General features: G+C 38.1%; 1 protein-coding gene across 10 annotated transcripts in view; it reads right to left on the bottom strand.

Annotated features, from left to right (window-relative positions):
- Positions 1-1,793: 1,793 nt before the first annotated feature.
- The window catches only part of PCNX1 (pecanex 1), an 86,619-nt gene continuing 71,341 nt past the window's right edge, over positions 1,794-17,071 (bottom strand). For 9 of the 10 annotated variants that reach the window (XM_048305801.1, XM_048305802.1, XM_048305799.1 and 6 more), the window contains 8 exons: positions 15,769-15,869; positions 14,415-14,565; positions 12,510-12,740; positions 11,855-12,129; positions 9,962-10,185; positions 8,465-8,901; positions 6,947-7,087; positions 1,794-3,381 (listed from right to left, as the gene is read on the bottom strand). In XM_048305801.1, coding sequence (XP_048161758.1) covers positions 3,241-3,381; positions 6,947-7,087; positions 8,465-8,901; positions 9,962-10,185; positions 11,855-12,129; positions 12,510-12,740; positions 14,415-14,565; positions 15,769-15,869 — 1,701 coding nt within the window. In that variant the 3' untranslated portion in view covers positions 1,794-3,240. The remainder of the gene's footprint in view (positions 3,382-6,946; positions 7,088-8,464; positions 8,902-9,961; positions 10,186-11,854; positions 12,130-12,509; positions 12,741-14,414; positions 14,566-15,768; positions 15,870-17,071) is intronic. The other variant, XM_048305808.1, reaches the window with a different exon arrangement.

The following is a 17,071-nucleotide window of genomic DNA, read 5'->3' as shown; positions in this document are numbered from 1 at the left end:
CTCCCTGAAAACAGGCTGTAGCCAGGTGGGGCTCAGCCTCTTCTCCCAGGGAACCAGTGACAGGACAAGAGGACACACTCTTAAGCTGTACCAGCGGAAGTTTAAGCTGGACATTAGGAAGAAATTCTTCACAGAAGCAGTGATTGGGCACTGGAATGGGCTGCCCAGGGAGGTGGTGGAGTCACCATCCCTAGAGGTGTTTAAGAAAAGAATGGATGTGGCACTTTGTACCATGGTCTAGTTGACAAGGTGGTATTCAGTCCTTTGACTCTATGATCTCAAAGGTCTTTTTCAACCTAGTTAATTCTGTGTGATTCTGAGTTAGAAAAAAACAAACATTTTTGTCACTTGCACACTGGAAACCAAACACAAACTCTGTACAAACCAAGATACAATCATATATGAATCTTAATGAGTTCAGGAAAAACTTTAAGGAGTTAATTTTCCAAAGCCTTATGGAAGAGTGAAATTTCAACTAGGTGGTTTCTGTTGAGCAGATCTGGAACAGGCATGAGCACTATGTGAATGGCTTCACAACAGATGTTAGCTGCGTACCTGAAAGGAAGTGTTCACCTTTTAGCTGTCCACATTAAAATCCATCTCCTGAAGGCAGCACACCAAAAACCTTATGATTTATAAAAAATATAAATATTCTTCAATTCTCTTTGCCCTTAAAAAAAGAGTCTCTCTCTTTCCCTGTCTGCTGTTTGCCAATCGAATTCCAGGCAGATACACATATGTGCTAAAATTTCCACACTAACAAGCCATTAATTCCAATCATGTCTATTACCAGCAATGCACATTGTCCTTACCTTGCCCCAAAGAGAGAGAAATTGTTCTGTCAGGGTTAACATACTGAAAGCTGTTTCAGTCAGGTTTAAAAAAAAAACAAAGCAAAAAAACCTAAACTATGTTTTTTGGTTTTCAGTCATTTGTTTACCTCAAGGCTTCAGTCCAAGGCAAAAAAAACCAACCCTGTGCAACTAATGTCAAATAGGGGCTTATTTTCAAACAAACTTCTCCCTTTAAAATGAAGCAATGTTTCCAATGATACAGAAAACCTGGAGGGTTAATTAATCAAATGGGTATTTACCTGAAAGGATGGACAAAGAATAAAACCTTAACTAAGAGGCCTTCAATTCAAAACTTATACATTTTCTTCATTCCTGATAGCAGCATTACCAGACCGCTACAGAAGTTTCATCTACTGTACTACATTTTCACGTATGCAGGAGATGAATTCAACTACTCTATAATGTGTACATATGATAAATAATTTTGCTGTTCCACATAGTTTTAAGGGTGGCAGATCTGTGCATTTATACCGTGATTAAATGGGACTGTGTATGAATAAACTGAATAGCAATATGCAACTCTAAGATGCACAGCACTTCGAGGACAAGTTTGCATAATCAATGATGCAAGCAAGGTCCCAGTATCACTTACTGGGAACAGTAACTGGAATTGAGTAGCTACCAGGCACACAGACTTACCCTTTCATGCCTAGATGGCATACAGTGACTCGAGTTGGAATACCAGAGTTTCTTAAGTAGCTGTTTCTTCCTTTTTTCTTATCCCATATAATTTCACTCTTACATTAGGTACATAATGGACAATGTTTCTCTGATGTCAGAGAATTAATTACAATAACCCCTGTGGTATATCAGAAGTCTCTTCTAGTTACAATACACATAAAGAAGTGGAAGTGACTGGGAAGAAGATGGCTGCTCCCAAAAGCTAGTACTGTATGCAATTTCCCCAGAGTCCTATATAATTACAGGTCAGAAACAGGAAACAATCACAACAGGTACATTTTTTTCTTACGGATTAAGAAAAGTGAGTCATAGGAACTGCAAGTCAAGAACAAACCAGTTTCCCTCTCACACTCCCATGATAGTTCTGAGTTACTTGTTTCCCTGAATACACACTTTTAAAAAAATACAATAAAACCTAGGATATGTAACACATGAATAATTCAACTTCACAGTTATAAATACTCAAATTACACTTACATAGAATATATAATCACAGAAAATAAAATTCAAGTCATAGAAAAGAATGAAGACTAAAGGGAAAGAAAAGGCAAGGTGGTAAAACTGATACAAGTTTAGGGCTGTGCCTTCTATAAAAGATCTTTAAAAGCAGAAGTCAAGTTTCGTTTGGTACTTTTTTTGTTTTGTTTGGGGAGTTTTGTTGTTGCTACTTTTTCTTTTAAAATTGGATAGAATCAAAAAATCCTTCAAGCATCCGTGAAGTAATCATGGACCTGCACCTCCCGCTACAAAACTAAAACCACCGTGTTTGCCAGAGAAGAGCCAGTGAAACAACACAGCCAGCTCTGGGTGTAAAGAAGCAAAGCATCCATGGCTCATGAAGGGAAGACAGATGGAAAGTCATACTGGGGCCCACTTTAAAGCTAGACGTGTTGTACAGGCTTGAGGTACCACTGCCACCACAATAAAGTCTGATGTAGTACAGGGATACTCAGGTGCTTTTCTACACATTTGTTATTTTACCATTTATTGTGAAGAGGATGCAGCAAATGCACTTGTACGAAATACAGAACATAGAACCAAACCCATGGCACAGCCCTTACCATCAACATGTATATGGAGAGGGAGGGGATTAATCCCAAAGGCAATTTAAATAATGGTATTTTATATACTTATATTTATATATATAAATAAATGTTCTCAGCAATCTCAGGGTTGTTTTTAGTGCATTGCTGTAAAAAAATTAGTGCAGTTCTCATTAATGTTTAGCTCATAAGGAATAAGAATCTATACATCTGTTCAGTCTCTTCTTGCCACACCTGAAACCCTTACACTGTTTCACCAAACTGAAGGTTTGTAGTCAATTTCATTAAAATAAGGTGGATGAATTCCACGCACTCTGTGACAAGACATGGCAATTTTTGGCAAAACAATTAGAAAAATATGAGGTGCTCTGATCTTAGAACTGAAAAGTTTGTTGATTTAAAGCATTACGCAATGCATAACAAAATTTATAAACAAAAGATATGTCTCAACAAATCTATCCTTCATGCAAGTGTTTCTTCAGCAGCTAACAACTTAAAAAATTTCTTACACTTGTTTATTTGAGGAAAGGGACTTAGACAAATCTGTGTTTCAAGTCCTTTCCTACAACCGGACCAAAGTTTCATGTCCTGGGAGCTGCTTCTTCTGGACCCTTCTCTCTTCCGAACCATTGGAGAAGGGGAAGTTTCAGTCTCAAAGAGATTTACACTTCAGCCCCAAGTTCAAGGACTCCAGTTTCAACAACAGCAACGTATTTATCTTCAATTTGAACCAGCAGGATGGTTTTATCTATATGTGACCGACTACTTGGATCTCTGCTGCAAGGCACCCAGCGGTGAATCACCTAGGGGGAAAAAAAACCCAAAGTATAATGAAATGTAAGCTCCAAAGAGAGAGCTGTCATATCGAAGTTGTGGCTGATATCAGATCAAGGATCAAGACCCTTACAGGGACGAAGGAGCAAAAACATAGATGCTATACTGACACAGTTGTTCATTTTTCAGTGACAGCATACCCCCAAAGCTGCACATTGAAGTATTTCTGAAGATCTGCAGCTTAAAATCACATTTAGGTCTTTTACAACCTAAATGCTTGTAAAAGACCTGTACGATCATTGAGTCCAACTGTGAGAATAGCCTCCTTACCTGAGAACAGCCAGTCTGATTTAGATTTGAGTAGGAACAAACAACTTGACCCAGATCAGAACCAACAGTTCATCCAAAGTGAGCAGCAATTGAAAAAAGTGCACACATACAGATTTGGGATATTTTGATGTTCTAATTATTATAACCTTAAAATACCTCAGTGTCGTGCAGCACAGAACTGCAGTTTACCAGGAGTCAGGTGTACACTACTGTTTCTTCCAAATTAAAGCCCTTGCCCTAATTTTGTTTCCTATGCACTGTAAATTCAAGGTTGATCTTCTAAATTAAGTTATTCAAAGATAATTTTAAATTATAAATATTACAAAGAAGGGGTTCAGAAACAGTGCTACAAATTACTGTACCATACTCCCTTGGATCTACAGAATTTAGGTATTTTAATCTGCTGCTTCCAAGGATCCTGCCTGATACTGACTGCCAGAAAGTCCCTTTTCATACAGGCCCTTGTATGACCTTGCGTGTCTCTGCTCAGCTGCTTCCATAAAAACACACCCTTAACTTCTGGGTGCCTCAAAGGAACCATAAGGATGCTCCATTAACACAGGTCTAAGTATTGTCAGCTTCATAGAAATAGGATTATCTAAAATTTTCCAACTGTTGGAGAAGAACCCTTAATTCAAGACAAAGTCAGTCAAAAAGCAAGTAAAACTAATTTTTACAAATTCCACGACAGTGAAGTTTTCAAGAGTCCTAAAGATATAAAGGGGAAAAAAAAGAAAAACAACCCCACAAGTTTTCCAAGATCAAATCCAAGAGACTCACTTTATCTTCATTATACACAGCTGACAATTTCTCTAACACTGGGTGAGGGACATTTAGCTTTGTCCATTGCATGAGATTTATGCTGCATAGATACAGGGAGAGAATTTTAACCAGGGAAGCATGGAATCTTTAGTTCCTCTTTGATGAAACACTGTGATACTTAAGTGGTCTGTTCAAGTCTGACTTCAAAGTGTGTCCATATAAACTTTTTACACTGCTCTGTGAAATGAGGCCAGGAATATCCTATCCCCAGACACAATAAAAAGTCTTCCAGTGAAGTCTCAAGTACTATATCCTTATTGTCCAACTTAAAATTGCTGCCTTTGAGATAGCTAAGGGCATCAGTATCATGGCTCCTTAAAAACCTGTGTATATGCAAAAAGTTGTACACAGATTAAAACTCACCACTGCCATATTCCCACACTCAGTTTTACCATCTCTTCTATCATGACTGGTATTTATTTGGTCCCTATAAGTGACTGACAACATGAAAAATTATGTCACTAGGTAGCCAAGAGGTGGTAAGAATCTCCAGGAGGAAAAGGGTTCTTCTACACCCCAGCATCATGTATCATAGAAAACATAATGCTGGGCATACCCTCTCAAAATCTGGAAAAAGTAGCTACATTACAAAGAGGACTCCTAAATGTAATTTCCTTGAAGAAACCTTATAATATCTTTCTGCCTTATATACACACTGTATAGCACACTTAGCAAGATAAAAAGCTAAGTTAGGAAAAATGCTTTTTTTCTGTGTAGCAGCAAAGTCTTAAACTACTGAGTGCTGAACTTCATACTGAGAGCAGATGTAAGGTAAACAGCAGTTTATCAAGCATGATGAGCAGCAACTCAGCAGGTAAGAATCATTTCTGCCTATTTGCAGAAAGGACCGCAGCCACAGGATCAGAAAGGGAATATTGTCCTAAGAGCTTTAACTGATACTAGTATGTTTAACCACAGGCAGCTGAAGCAGGCAGTGGAAACTATGTCATCAAGTTAAATCCTTTCCTCCTATCACAAACAGGATAATCTGTGCTTTCTTCCCTTTCTTGTTGGGTTAAAAGACACTCTTCCAAAAAAATCTGCGCTTATGCTGTACCAAAAATAGATGAGAAGCATTCAGAACAGCAGCTTCTTCTGACTTTTAAATCCTCTTAATCTTTCTTCAGCATCAGTCACTGTACATGTCAGCATGCTGCAATTCACAAAACACACTCTCAAACTCCTGAAAAAATTGTCCAGTGACACCAGGCAAGAGGACAGGTTTCAGTAAAACTCTTTACATTCACCATCTTTATGATATTCTTGATCTGCAACAGTACGTCTAAACCCAACATAACTGAACATTTACAACAGCATTCTACTCACAGGTGTTACCTAGAACATAACCCTACTGTCCTAAAAGTGGACTGTCAACTCTGATAGATTTCTTCCATGAGTAATTGTGTTTCTGGGGCCCTTTCTTCATGTAGATAAAACAGCAAGGTAGATACAGCATATACTGTGTTACTGGTGTATCTCCATTTCTTACCTCAAGTTTGCACATATATCCACAGTGGTGTGGACTTTCAAATGGCAAAATCTATCCCTAAATGCAATTTACAAACAATGCCTCCAACTGATGTAAGCAGTCAGAAATTTCTTCAAAACAGATATATTCCAGATGAAAATACAGTTTTATTGATGAACCAATGCAGACACGGTGTCAATGACTCCTCCCTCTATCACTCAAAGAATACTGGAGCATCTTTACAGACATCAAGATCTTAAAAAAAAAAAGTGCACCTCAGTAAAAATCAAAAAGCTTCAAAGACCACACTGGGGTTTTTGCCCATAAAAGGAGCTTAAATTGGGAGATAAGTTTTCTAGCCAATGCAGTCAATTTTCATAAAATGCAGATGTAACATTGCTAGGGAAAAGAGAGATGGAATTTCATGTCATGGGCTTTGACAAGTTTTAGTTAGAAGAGATTTTCTTCTTAAAGGAAAGCAAACACCTATCATGTATCTGTTATATAACAAAGAGACATCCAAAGACAATCTTATTTGGCTCTATTTTGATCAGAATAATTTAAAACCAAATACTGTTAATCTTTCAGTTACGGACTTGTTAGTAAATTGATCTTCCTTATTTGTTCAAGGATTGGCAGTTTAAAGACAGGAAAATGAAGGTTGGATGAATGAGAGCAATGCCTGAGTGATCATGACAAGAGCTGAAAGAAGGCAAGGAAGGAGAGGTGGCTGACAACATTCGAAACATCATCTTGCATCTTTTGCACAGAGTCGCAGAAATATCCCTCTGCTTCAAATTAGGATTCTAAACCTGCTCTTCCAGCAACAGTGATTTTGAGGACAGCTGCTGATCTAACTTAACCACTGCACTGATCTTTGGCATTGGCATATTGGCAGACTGCCACAGAATCAAGACACTGCTTTTTTTTTTTTTTTTTTAAGGTTAGCTTGTCAACTTCTAAGCAAAACTTACATGGCCTTCCATGCCTTCCTGAGGACTCCAGTCTTTCCAGCTGTTTCTTCCAGCTTTTAGCCGTATCACCTCATCTGGCCACTGCAGCTCTTTCCTTTTTGACACGTTGATACCTTCCAGTACTTGACTGGGATCCATTAACTATAAGTAGGAATTGAGTTTTGACTATTAGTTCAGCCAAAATTTAAAAGAAACAGATAAACTGTAACCTTTTACATAATTCCAGATAACTGACTTTAACCCACTGAAATTGATTTCTGACCAATTTCAAGGTTGGAAACTCAAGCTCCAGGCTCTCCAAGCCCAAACAGCACTGAATTTGGAAATGATGCTGTGGTTTCAGACACAGCTGACAATATGCCAGTTGACTGAAGCAACAGCTCTGGTTCCCTTCCCCACTTCTTTCAGTTATACTAGCTCATGGCAGGATTGGGGAGTTGGCACAACATGAGCACTGGCAGCACACAGTCTAGTAGCAGGAAAAAGTTAAGTGATGATGAGCTGTTAAAATTGGCTCATTACTTCTTACAGAGTATCTTAAGAAACATGGTCTTGGGGAATTCTTTGTTAGGCAGAAGAAGTATTTATCTACTAGCATGGTTAGTTGAGACCCACCCTGTGTTTTGAAGTAAACTGGCCTCTCCACAGGGCAAGCAGGAGAAAACTCCTGAAAAATTCTTCCTATTTAAGGACAGAGAGAACTTCATAATGTCCACTATCCAAGGGCACACGTCCACTTTATCCTCCTCACACAGAGGATTAGTAAGCAGCTTCATAAAAGGGCCCTTGCCTGCAAACAAAAGCTACTAAGCACAGACCTGAAAAATTAATTTAACTTTGCCCACTATGATGCAATTTACTAAGGATTACTCTAAACTGAGGTGATATCAGCAATGAAATCCTGGTTATTATGACCTAATCTCTTAAATACACTTCTTGAGGTTTCCCACTAGTATAATGCCAAAGACACGTATGTGGGGCTAATAAACAGCTAAGAAAGCAAGAATACAAATTTCTGGATTTTCACAAAACAAGTAAGGCTGCCATGATTAACTTAGTCAATAGTGTACTGTTTGCTGCTCAGTAAACCCTGAAGTGGATATAATCAAAGAATAAATACAAATGAAAATGAAAGCAAGTATTTTTACACTTACTTTTGTGGAACATCTACTTGGCTTCAAAGAAAAAAGCTTTCTACCCTGCAAATGAAGCTGTGTAGCTTTACCTACTGTAACGTGTAAAAGGTAAACTAAGTATGAACTGGAACTGAGTTCCACTGACATTCTCAGAGCTCCACTACAGCAAAACAAAAATAATGTAAACAAGGAGCATGCAGGAAAGGCTGCTTGTCCAGAAAATCTTTTCTCTACATTAATTCTCCAAACATAACTGCACAGAAACTTTATACCAGATATTCTAGAATGTGTATTTTAAAGTAGCTATTTCAATAACATACAAAGGAACAACTAATAAAAGCACATGGAAACATTGGTTAACTTGTTCTTCTAGACTATTCACCTGGATTCTGTAAATAACGTCATCCTTTTTGGCTTGCATTTGATTTGCAGGGCTTGCATTGCCACCTGACTGAGTTTCAGCTGCATTACTCCCTCCTTCTGTCCCTAGAAAGCCCACAAGGGCATGCTGTTTACAGGCTGGGATGCTTTGGCTGGAGCTGCTAGAAGAGGGCAGTCCATGCTGCAGGCTGACCCCAGTGTGGCCAGTAGGTTCCATTTGGTTCACCATAGATAGGCGGGACTGGATGGATGATGGGAGGTTACGAAGGGATATCTGACTGGTGGAAGAGCGCCGGCAAGGCACAAAGCCTGTTGTGGATGTGCGAAGAGATGAATGACGGCTGCCGTAGCAATAGGATGAATGGCTAGCTACTGAGGCACGGGCAGGGGAATGTCTGACAAGGCTGGACTGCACAGAGTGAGAGCTGTGACTGGTGCCTAAAAGTAAAAGATACAGAATCAGGAAAGTTTGATAAAGCCTCCCACACACAACAGATTGCCGACACACAAATGTTTTAGTGCACAGATATACAAAACTGATTGGCTCTAACCAACATCATCTGAAATAGACGTATTGCAGAAGATCTCTGCTGCATCTCACATAGCAGAACATTTCAATATATTCCACTCATCTTATCTCAGAATTTCATCTGTTCAATTCACAATCCCTATCAGAGAAGTACCTTGAAAAACGCTTCAGTCTTGCACTTGCTGCATTAACAATTTGTTACTTAATATTAACACTTCAGTTTACCATACTTAAGGCAATAAGGCAGGTACAGATGCCCATGTTTCAAAATACTGACTATTCTTTCTTAATATGCTTGATTACACATTCAAAGTTTGGGTCAGAAAATTTGTTAGAACAAAAGCTGTTTTAAAACAAGTTCAGAATTTAATACACTTAAAACCAGAAATTGCAGTTCACGAGCATGGGTGTAATTGCTTTTCGTAAATATTTGCAAATACCTCTCCTCAGCTGATAGATGTAATTATGTTCATTCAACTACATACATGTATGTTTTCTTTCTGAGTAAAGGCAGCGTTTGAAAGACTTTTCAAAGCTTTGAAAGCTTTAATGTTTGTCACCTCCTTAACTACAGATCACTGTGGACCCTTGGATAGATTCAGCTAGAATACTGTGCAAATAAAGAAAATTTGTTTCACTGTCTAGATATTATAAATATTCCAAAAAATTATGAGATCAACATTTGCAGACAATACAACAGAAGTGAAAAGATCCAGTCTGTAGAAACCTGTTACAAAAAGTTATTTAATCTATTTTGTCAGCACAACTATACCTCTATTTATCAGATCTGTTTGGGAACTTTGCATTGCATAAAACAGTACTGTAGTTTGAGATGAATCCAGCAGCTCTTAACACAACACAAAATCACATCACTTTTGTTTGCTTTTTCTTTTAACTTAGGCCAAAGAGCTAAAAGGCCTGTTCTGGCTATAGGATTGAACTTGTATGAAGTTGTTTCTTTAACTTTACCCAGAGTGGAGGGATGAGTTGGTGGATGAGCTGCAGGAAAAGTTGTGGGATGAGCTGCAACAGGAGGGTGCTGTACTGTAGGTGCATTCCCTCCTCCTTGTGACATGCTGCTCTGTGACTCATTGATCGTTGCATTGTTACTTGTGCAAGAAGCTCCACCTCCAGCATCTGAATCTTCAATATTTCCACCACTATTGCAGCCAGCTCCACAGCCTTTCCTTAGTCTGGAAACACAATGCAATCGATACATTAAGGTAGGCCTTCTAATCATTAGGATTCTAAGAAATGCTTCAGGACAAGCAAAAGGCTTCACTCAGCACAATCCACAGCACTTCCCAAAATCAGTTAAAACTTGACTTTATTTTCTCAGAATATGCTTTGCAAATATAAATGCTTCTAAGAGATTGCACTTTTCTTCATGACAGCTATTCAATAACAGTTATTTATGACAAGTCAAATGCTCATATAAAACAGCTTTTTAAAAATTATGCCACCTCTGAATTACAACGAGGTGATACAATTTTAACTCTAAAATGCTCATAGAACATCCTGGTTATTTTAGGACAGTTTAGTAAACTTAAGCCACTTAACACACTAGTCATGTATAACTGTTACAATGCAAGACCTTTGTCTACGCAGACTAGCAAGGAAGGAATGCTGGATTTTTAATATATTTGGCTTCTGTTACATTCAGTAATGCACTCACAACTGTTTGAAGCTGTCTTGGGGTGACTTGATGATGTGTATCCCCTATTGACACACATCATTCAAGCACATACTGAACATTCAGACAGAAGGTTAGCCACCATTTTCCAGTACATATATACATAACCACACAGTTTTTTCACCACATTGTTTACACTAATTCAAAAGGACACAACAACCACAGCACATTTCCTTCTGCCTTCAATTCCTACTCTACATTTCTCTTTTCCTGAAGCATAAACACCTTGGATTCAAATACTGTTGTGTGTCATACTTTCACCTGTTATTCTATCAAGTTGGACAAGCTGGTGGCAGCAGGAGACAAACACCACAGACTGCGGTAAATGTGGCATTTTTGGCACTCTGGGTGAAGCAGCAAGTTCTATTCTGATGTGCTGCAGATGTCTTAAGATAAATACGACCATCAGAACAGCTACAGGACTGCTCAGACTAGGGCACCAGCTCCTGGAACTAGTAAGAACTGGGACACACATTTCTGAATGCCACACTGCTGCCACTGTTGCTTTTGGAGCCACTGTCATAGAGGACCAGAAGTGCAGTAAAAGTTCTCATGGCCTATAAAACACAGCATGAGTTTGTACTGGATTACCCAGGGGTCACATGGAGAAATTATTATATTATCATTCCAGTTACTTGTTCTGGTGCTAACCTTAAGCACTATATAACATATAAGCACTTGTGTGATTTTGAACAACAGCTAAAGCCTGCATTAACTATGTATGAGCATGCCCTAACAACATTAATACAGGTATTTTCATGCAAAATATTTGCCAAACAGGAACCCTACCAAACTGTACCATTCTGTAAAGATGGTATTATAGACTGCAAAAGCAATGGTACTGAAAAAAAACAGTACAGAAGTTGCATTGTCTCTCATTATCAGACCTAACATTAGACCTGAAGTTGCAGTTCCTACATCTAGACTTCGTCCTGTTTCCTCTGAGCTCTCATTTACATAGTTTGTGTTGTATTACTCAACCTTGGAGATTAATCCTGCACCAAAGCAGTTGCCATATGTTACTGATGTGCCTAAAATAAAAGTCAAGACTGATTTATTTTTATGTGACTGAGTATTATAAATTATGCTGTGTTGGGCCTGTAGAAGACTAGTTAATGGAATATGAGAGCATGAACACATACTAATGAGAATCCCTTTCCTCGGCTCACCTGTGCCATGTAGACACTATGAAGTTCCTGATGTTTCCTAAGCTGATGGCTCCACCAAGAATGTCCTTTAGCTGTTCATGACTATCTGAATAGGAAGTAGTCAAAGGTGAGACATAGATGGGGTATCCAATTGGCTGGTCACAAGAGGAGTTGATCATGTTCCTCAGAGCTTGTTTAGCGTTTTGGATGCTTCCTCTTTCTGGATTACGATTACGCAAGAAGACAAGCTCCTGCTGCTGTCCTGCCCACAGGCCACGCACACACTCCTTATTCACCTGCAAAAGCCAAGTAGAGAGGCTGTGTCAGAAAGTGAAGCAATGAAAGCATGTGGTGACTGCTGTGTTATACCAAAGCCTTTGTGAGCATATGCAGTATTGCACTGCACAACTGCACGCATTCGTACGCAGTTCTTTAACAGGCTGAACTTAGGCACACAGGCTGCAACAGTGAGGATAAACAAATCTAAGAATAGGATGAGAAATAACATTTTAAGTGAGACGGAACTGGTTTTCTGATACAATACTTGCACTGTATGAGAAGAACCAGCCCTACTAATAACAAAACAGTCAAGATTTGAGTTGAAGCAGCAGTTCGGTATAGTGATTAAGATACACCACAACTTGCTGTCACATTGTGAAACATACTCAAAGCTTACCTTAATGACCCTGAAACTGAGATAGCGCTTATTGAGCATAATGATTTTATATTCATTGGTGCCATCATCCATCACGTGACGCAGAGCAAGAAGAGACGGAGAATTGGAAAGAACTGCACTCCGCCAAGCGGGGTCCCCTTCATGTGCTATAACTAGATTTTCTTCATGGGTTGTTATAGCTTCATAAAGGACAGAAGGATCATCATATTCATCTGGAGAAGTGAAGTGATCCTGTTTCCAATAATACATGTTCAATAAGGTATGATTAACATTTCAGATGTAACCACACAAAAATAGAACATTTCACACCTCAAACTTTTGAAATGACCAGTGCATTATACAAAGTTAGCCATCAAAAGTATCAAATACCTACTTGAAGAACACTGTTAAAGATAACTTATTTTACAATAGATTGGTTCTGTTTGCTTGTGTTTGCTTCTTTTTTAACTTAAAACCAAAAAAATTGGAAGGACCTGCCTATCACTGATTCAAGTAAATTTCTAGGTGAATTTTACACTAGATTTATATCTGTTTATACTGTTGGCAGAAGCCTTTTAGTTTTAGCTTCTCTTCTTATTCACGAGCCTCCAACTGTAAAACACACTTAAGTAAAGCTCTGATTATTCACTGAGACTGTACTATATATGAAAACAGCAGTAAGAAGAAAAACAATATTTACTATTAAAAAGTTCACATTAATACCTGATGACAAACTTTTTCAGCATCAGATACTATCAAGACAACTTACATTACTGCCAGTCAAATAAACACAAAACCTGCAAGTTCAATTCAGTATTGGATAACATTACTTCCTGGTTAAAAAAGAATTGTGGTTAATAGCTAAATTTCCACACTGACTGAAGCCTGGGTACGTTCATGCTCTACAAGTGAATAAAATAATCTTTCATAGATTAATATAATAATGTTCAGAACTTCTATCTTTTCATTGCTAGAGTGATCTGTATTTTTCTCACTTTTCATTCTCTGACTTCAATCAAACCCATTCTGCACAGTAACTCTCTGAGAACACTTAGAGAGTTGTTGAAGTGGTACTTCCGCTGGTTTCAACAATGATTTTGTAATTATTCTGCTTTGCTGTATGTACTCCCAACACACACACTGCTAAATTCAGAGTTTGTGTTACGTGAATGAGTTAATTCAATCACTGCTAGTTTTGGGGGACTCCAGACTCTGCAATGAAGGCAAAAAAATAAACTAATAATTTTTAAACTGCAACTAAGATTTGTTTATTTATTATGATTTTCAAGCAATCTATTCTTCTTGCATACCAACACTTCTCCCCCCCTTACACAGTGCTTATCACTGTTAAAATGATAAGTACATGTTTTCTTGTACTTGCTGAATTAATACATGGGCTGGACAGAATTTGAGATTGTTCATCTTCACCTGCACTTCACTACAAAGAAACTCTAATTTCAGCTTATTCTCATTCTCACCTGAAACCTGTGATTACAACACTTCAGAGTAAAAAGAACAAGAAAAACAACTCCCACTGGAGGAGAGGACTGTGCAGCTTTGAATGCATAACCTTAAAGCCTATTACATATGTGTGGGGAGGGAAGAGAGGGAAAATATGAGAGAAGCTGCTCATAAGGGAAGTCTCCAGATAGGTATGAAACAATGCTTGACATGTTCTCTGATTTACAGTTAATGTAATTTTCAAGCTCTGAGCATAAACATTCCCTTTTCCTCGGTATCACCTTCCACAAAAGCTACAATAAATCAAAGGACAAGACCATAACGCTCCCTTGTTTTCAGTTGTCAATTTCTATCACAGTCCTTTTATTCTCATCCTCTTTTTCCTCTCTCCCAGACACTTAGTTTTAAAAGAAAAAAATGCACAGAAATAAAAGACTGGACATATCTTTCTGTGTAATCTCTCACCTGATGTAGCTTCAGTGACATCCGTATTCCAGGAACCACTACTTTCCTCAGCAATTCCATGTCAGCAAAGATCCATTCATCTCTAATTGAAGATATACGGAAGTCACCCTTAAACAGGGCATGAAGGCCATACAAGAAGGATTCCAGGTTACTGTTGAAGGGGAAAAAACCATGAAAACAGCTCAAGTATTAACAGAAGTACAAACAGATCCATAGTTATTATCACTGAAAAGGACAGAAAATGCTGAGCTGCACAGAAAGGCACACAATTCTTCTCTACCAAGGTAAGCTACAGGATAAGACAGGGAAAAGATGTGTGTGTAAAAAAATCTGGTACATTAGATGTCTACCTGCACTAAACAGGTAATGAACAAACTATACATGCAACAGACTATTTACATGGACTAAAGTAAACAGAAACACCATGAGGAGTGCCTGATTTCATTCTGAAGATTTTTAAAGGGAAAACTTTTCAGGGTATGTAACACAACAGACCAGTTAAAGAGGGTATGCAACTTCAATTGCCCATGCTTTAGAACAAAATAAAAATCTTGTCAACTTTTCATGCTTAAAAGGCATTGTTTTCAATTACTAAGCTAACTTAAGAGTGAAAAATCAAATATGCTCTAATAAATCTTGCAACTCCATATCTGCACAACCTTCAAGAGGCAACTGGCTGGTACTTAGAAGAATTAATTAACAGTTGTGCTGAACATGAAGTAGAACAGTTTTTATAGTCAGCACCCAGCTGACCAATAGCTTCCACATCCAATTATGCTTCTTTTTAAGCCACCACCTTGTGATTTCCTGAACCTTATAGCTGTATTTTACATTTGCTTTCTAGAGTTGAGGCTGTCAGTCTTCAAGAAAGTTGCCATATGACAAGAGAATTGAGCTGAAGATTTGTACGAACCACAACTGCTTGCCACAGAGCCAGCTAAACTGTGACATTTATCACAACAATCTCATCTAACATCCACCAAGGCATATTAGTTTTTCATTTTAAGAAACTTTTCTCTTCTTCCCCTTACTTCCTATAGGACATCTACTTGATGCAGGAAATGGAGCTTACTTTTAGAACTCTATCAGTTCCTGTTTTTTTTTCCCATTGGTTATAACGGGTCTTTACCCATACCAGAATTCCCATCTTGAATTAGTTCAATAAAACAATATGCTGAAATTCAAGTTCTCCCTCATTTGTTTTTCTTTAGTTACACAGTTACACAGCAAACCTGCCCAGTTTAAGGAAAGATGACATTAATTATCTATTTCTTCTATGAAAAGGTAGTCATCTAAAACTTAATCTAAGAACTCAGATTTTGAGGACAGGAAGCTTACAGCAACGTTTTATTACCTAGACATATGATGTGAAGCTGTTCCCAATGCTCTCCGCCCCAGAACACACAGTCCATAACACAATGTCACTAGGGGTGAGTCTTTACTTGAATCCAGTGGCTTGTAATAACAAAAGAAAAAATAATAAATTAGGTGAATGGAATAAAGAAATGGCCACTGAAAAAGATGATTCTGACAGCAGGAGTAAAAAGACCCAAATGTAGCAGTTCTCAAGCGTGTGTATGTACCTACCACAGCAGTTACTCTTAAAAAATCAATTCTGTTTCAAAGTCTGAGCAAGAGTTTTACAAGTACCTAAGAATATTTGTAAAGGCAAACACACAGATTAACTGAAACAAGACAAACTGTTAGCTAAATAGATGTATGCTACGTTCCCCATGGGTATGTGTATCTTGTAGGCAAACTGCTGATTAGCAAAACCATGGGGTTTAGACAAAAATATTTTCAGTGAATATAGTGGATTACCACTGGTTAGAAGTATTTAAGCCTGATTTACCTGAGAACTTCCCTGGACTACAGCTTTAGTCAAGGGGTTAGTTAGGGGAGACCTGCCCTTAGTTCAAAGCCAGTAGTATAGCCAGGGTATATAATACCCTAGCGAATGGCATCACTCAATTAAATGATTAAATCTGATTTTCAGTACACATACAAAATATTTCATGTTCATTTTTTGGAGGGAAATCATTTTCTTTGGCTGTTGTTTGACCACAGGACTTTAAGTCTCACCCCTGTTAAAACTGGCTTCTAACTGATCCTTTACCTCCAAAGCAAAACTGAACTCTTAAAGTCTTGGATCCTTCATTAAACACGCAAATTCCAATTATATTCCTGTCCCTTTAATCTCAGTCAAATTCTGCTTATTCTCAAAGGCAACACTAATCTGACTACACCACAGAGTTATTTTGTAAACAGTAAGAAGTCAGGGCATTCCTCTACAAACATACTAACACTCCTATTTAAAAGGTGGAAGGATTGCAGAAAGAAGAAAAGGCTGAATATGGGACGATTGTTTCCATGAGCCAACAATTCCAGTGGTCCAAAGGAATGGTATAGTGTGTTCACTGAGAAAGGAGTAAGTCTTACAAGCTCGCAACATGTATCTTGGGTTTTAGGGACTTTGGTTTTGGTGCTTTTTTGTTTAAGTTAGGGTTGATTTGTGAACGCTAAGCACAAAACATCAATTCTGCAGACATACCCTTTTGCATGTAGATGAATACCTAAGATTCAACTGGTTGATTTGAGCTGGCAAATAAAATTCATTAACGAACTGGTTAAACCATACACTACTTACAGAATTTATT

This window comes from Corvus hawaiiensis, chromosome 6 (genome assembly GCF_020740725.1).
Source record: "Corvus hawaiiensis isolate bCorHaw1 chromosome 6, bCorHaw1.pri.cur, whole genome shotgun sequence".
Lineage (NCBI taxonomy): Eukaryota > Metazoa > Chordata > Aves > Passeriformes > Corvidae > Corvus > Corvus hawaiiensis.
The sequence above is the reverse complement of the archived record's forward strand: the minus strand, read 5'-3'. Positions and strand labels throughout refer to the sequence as shown.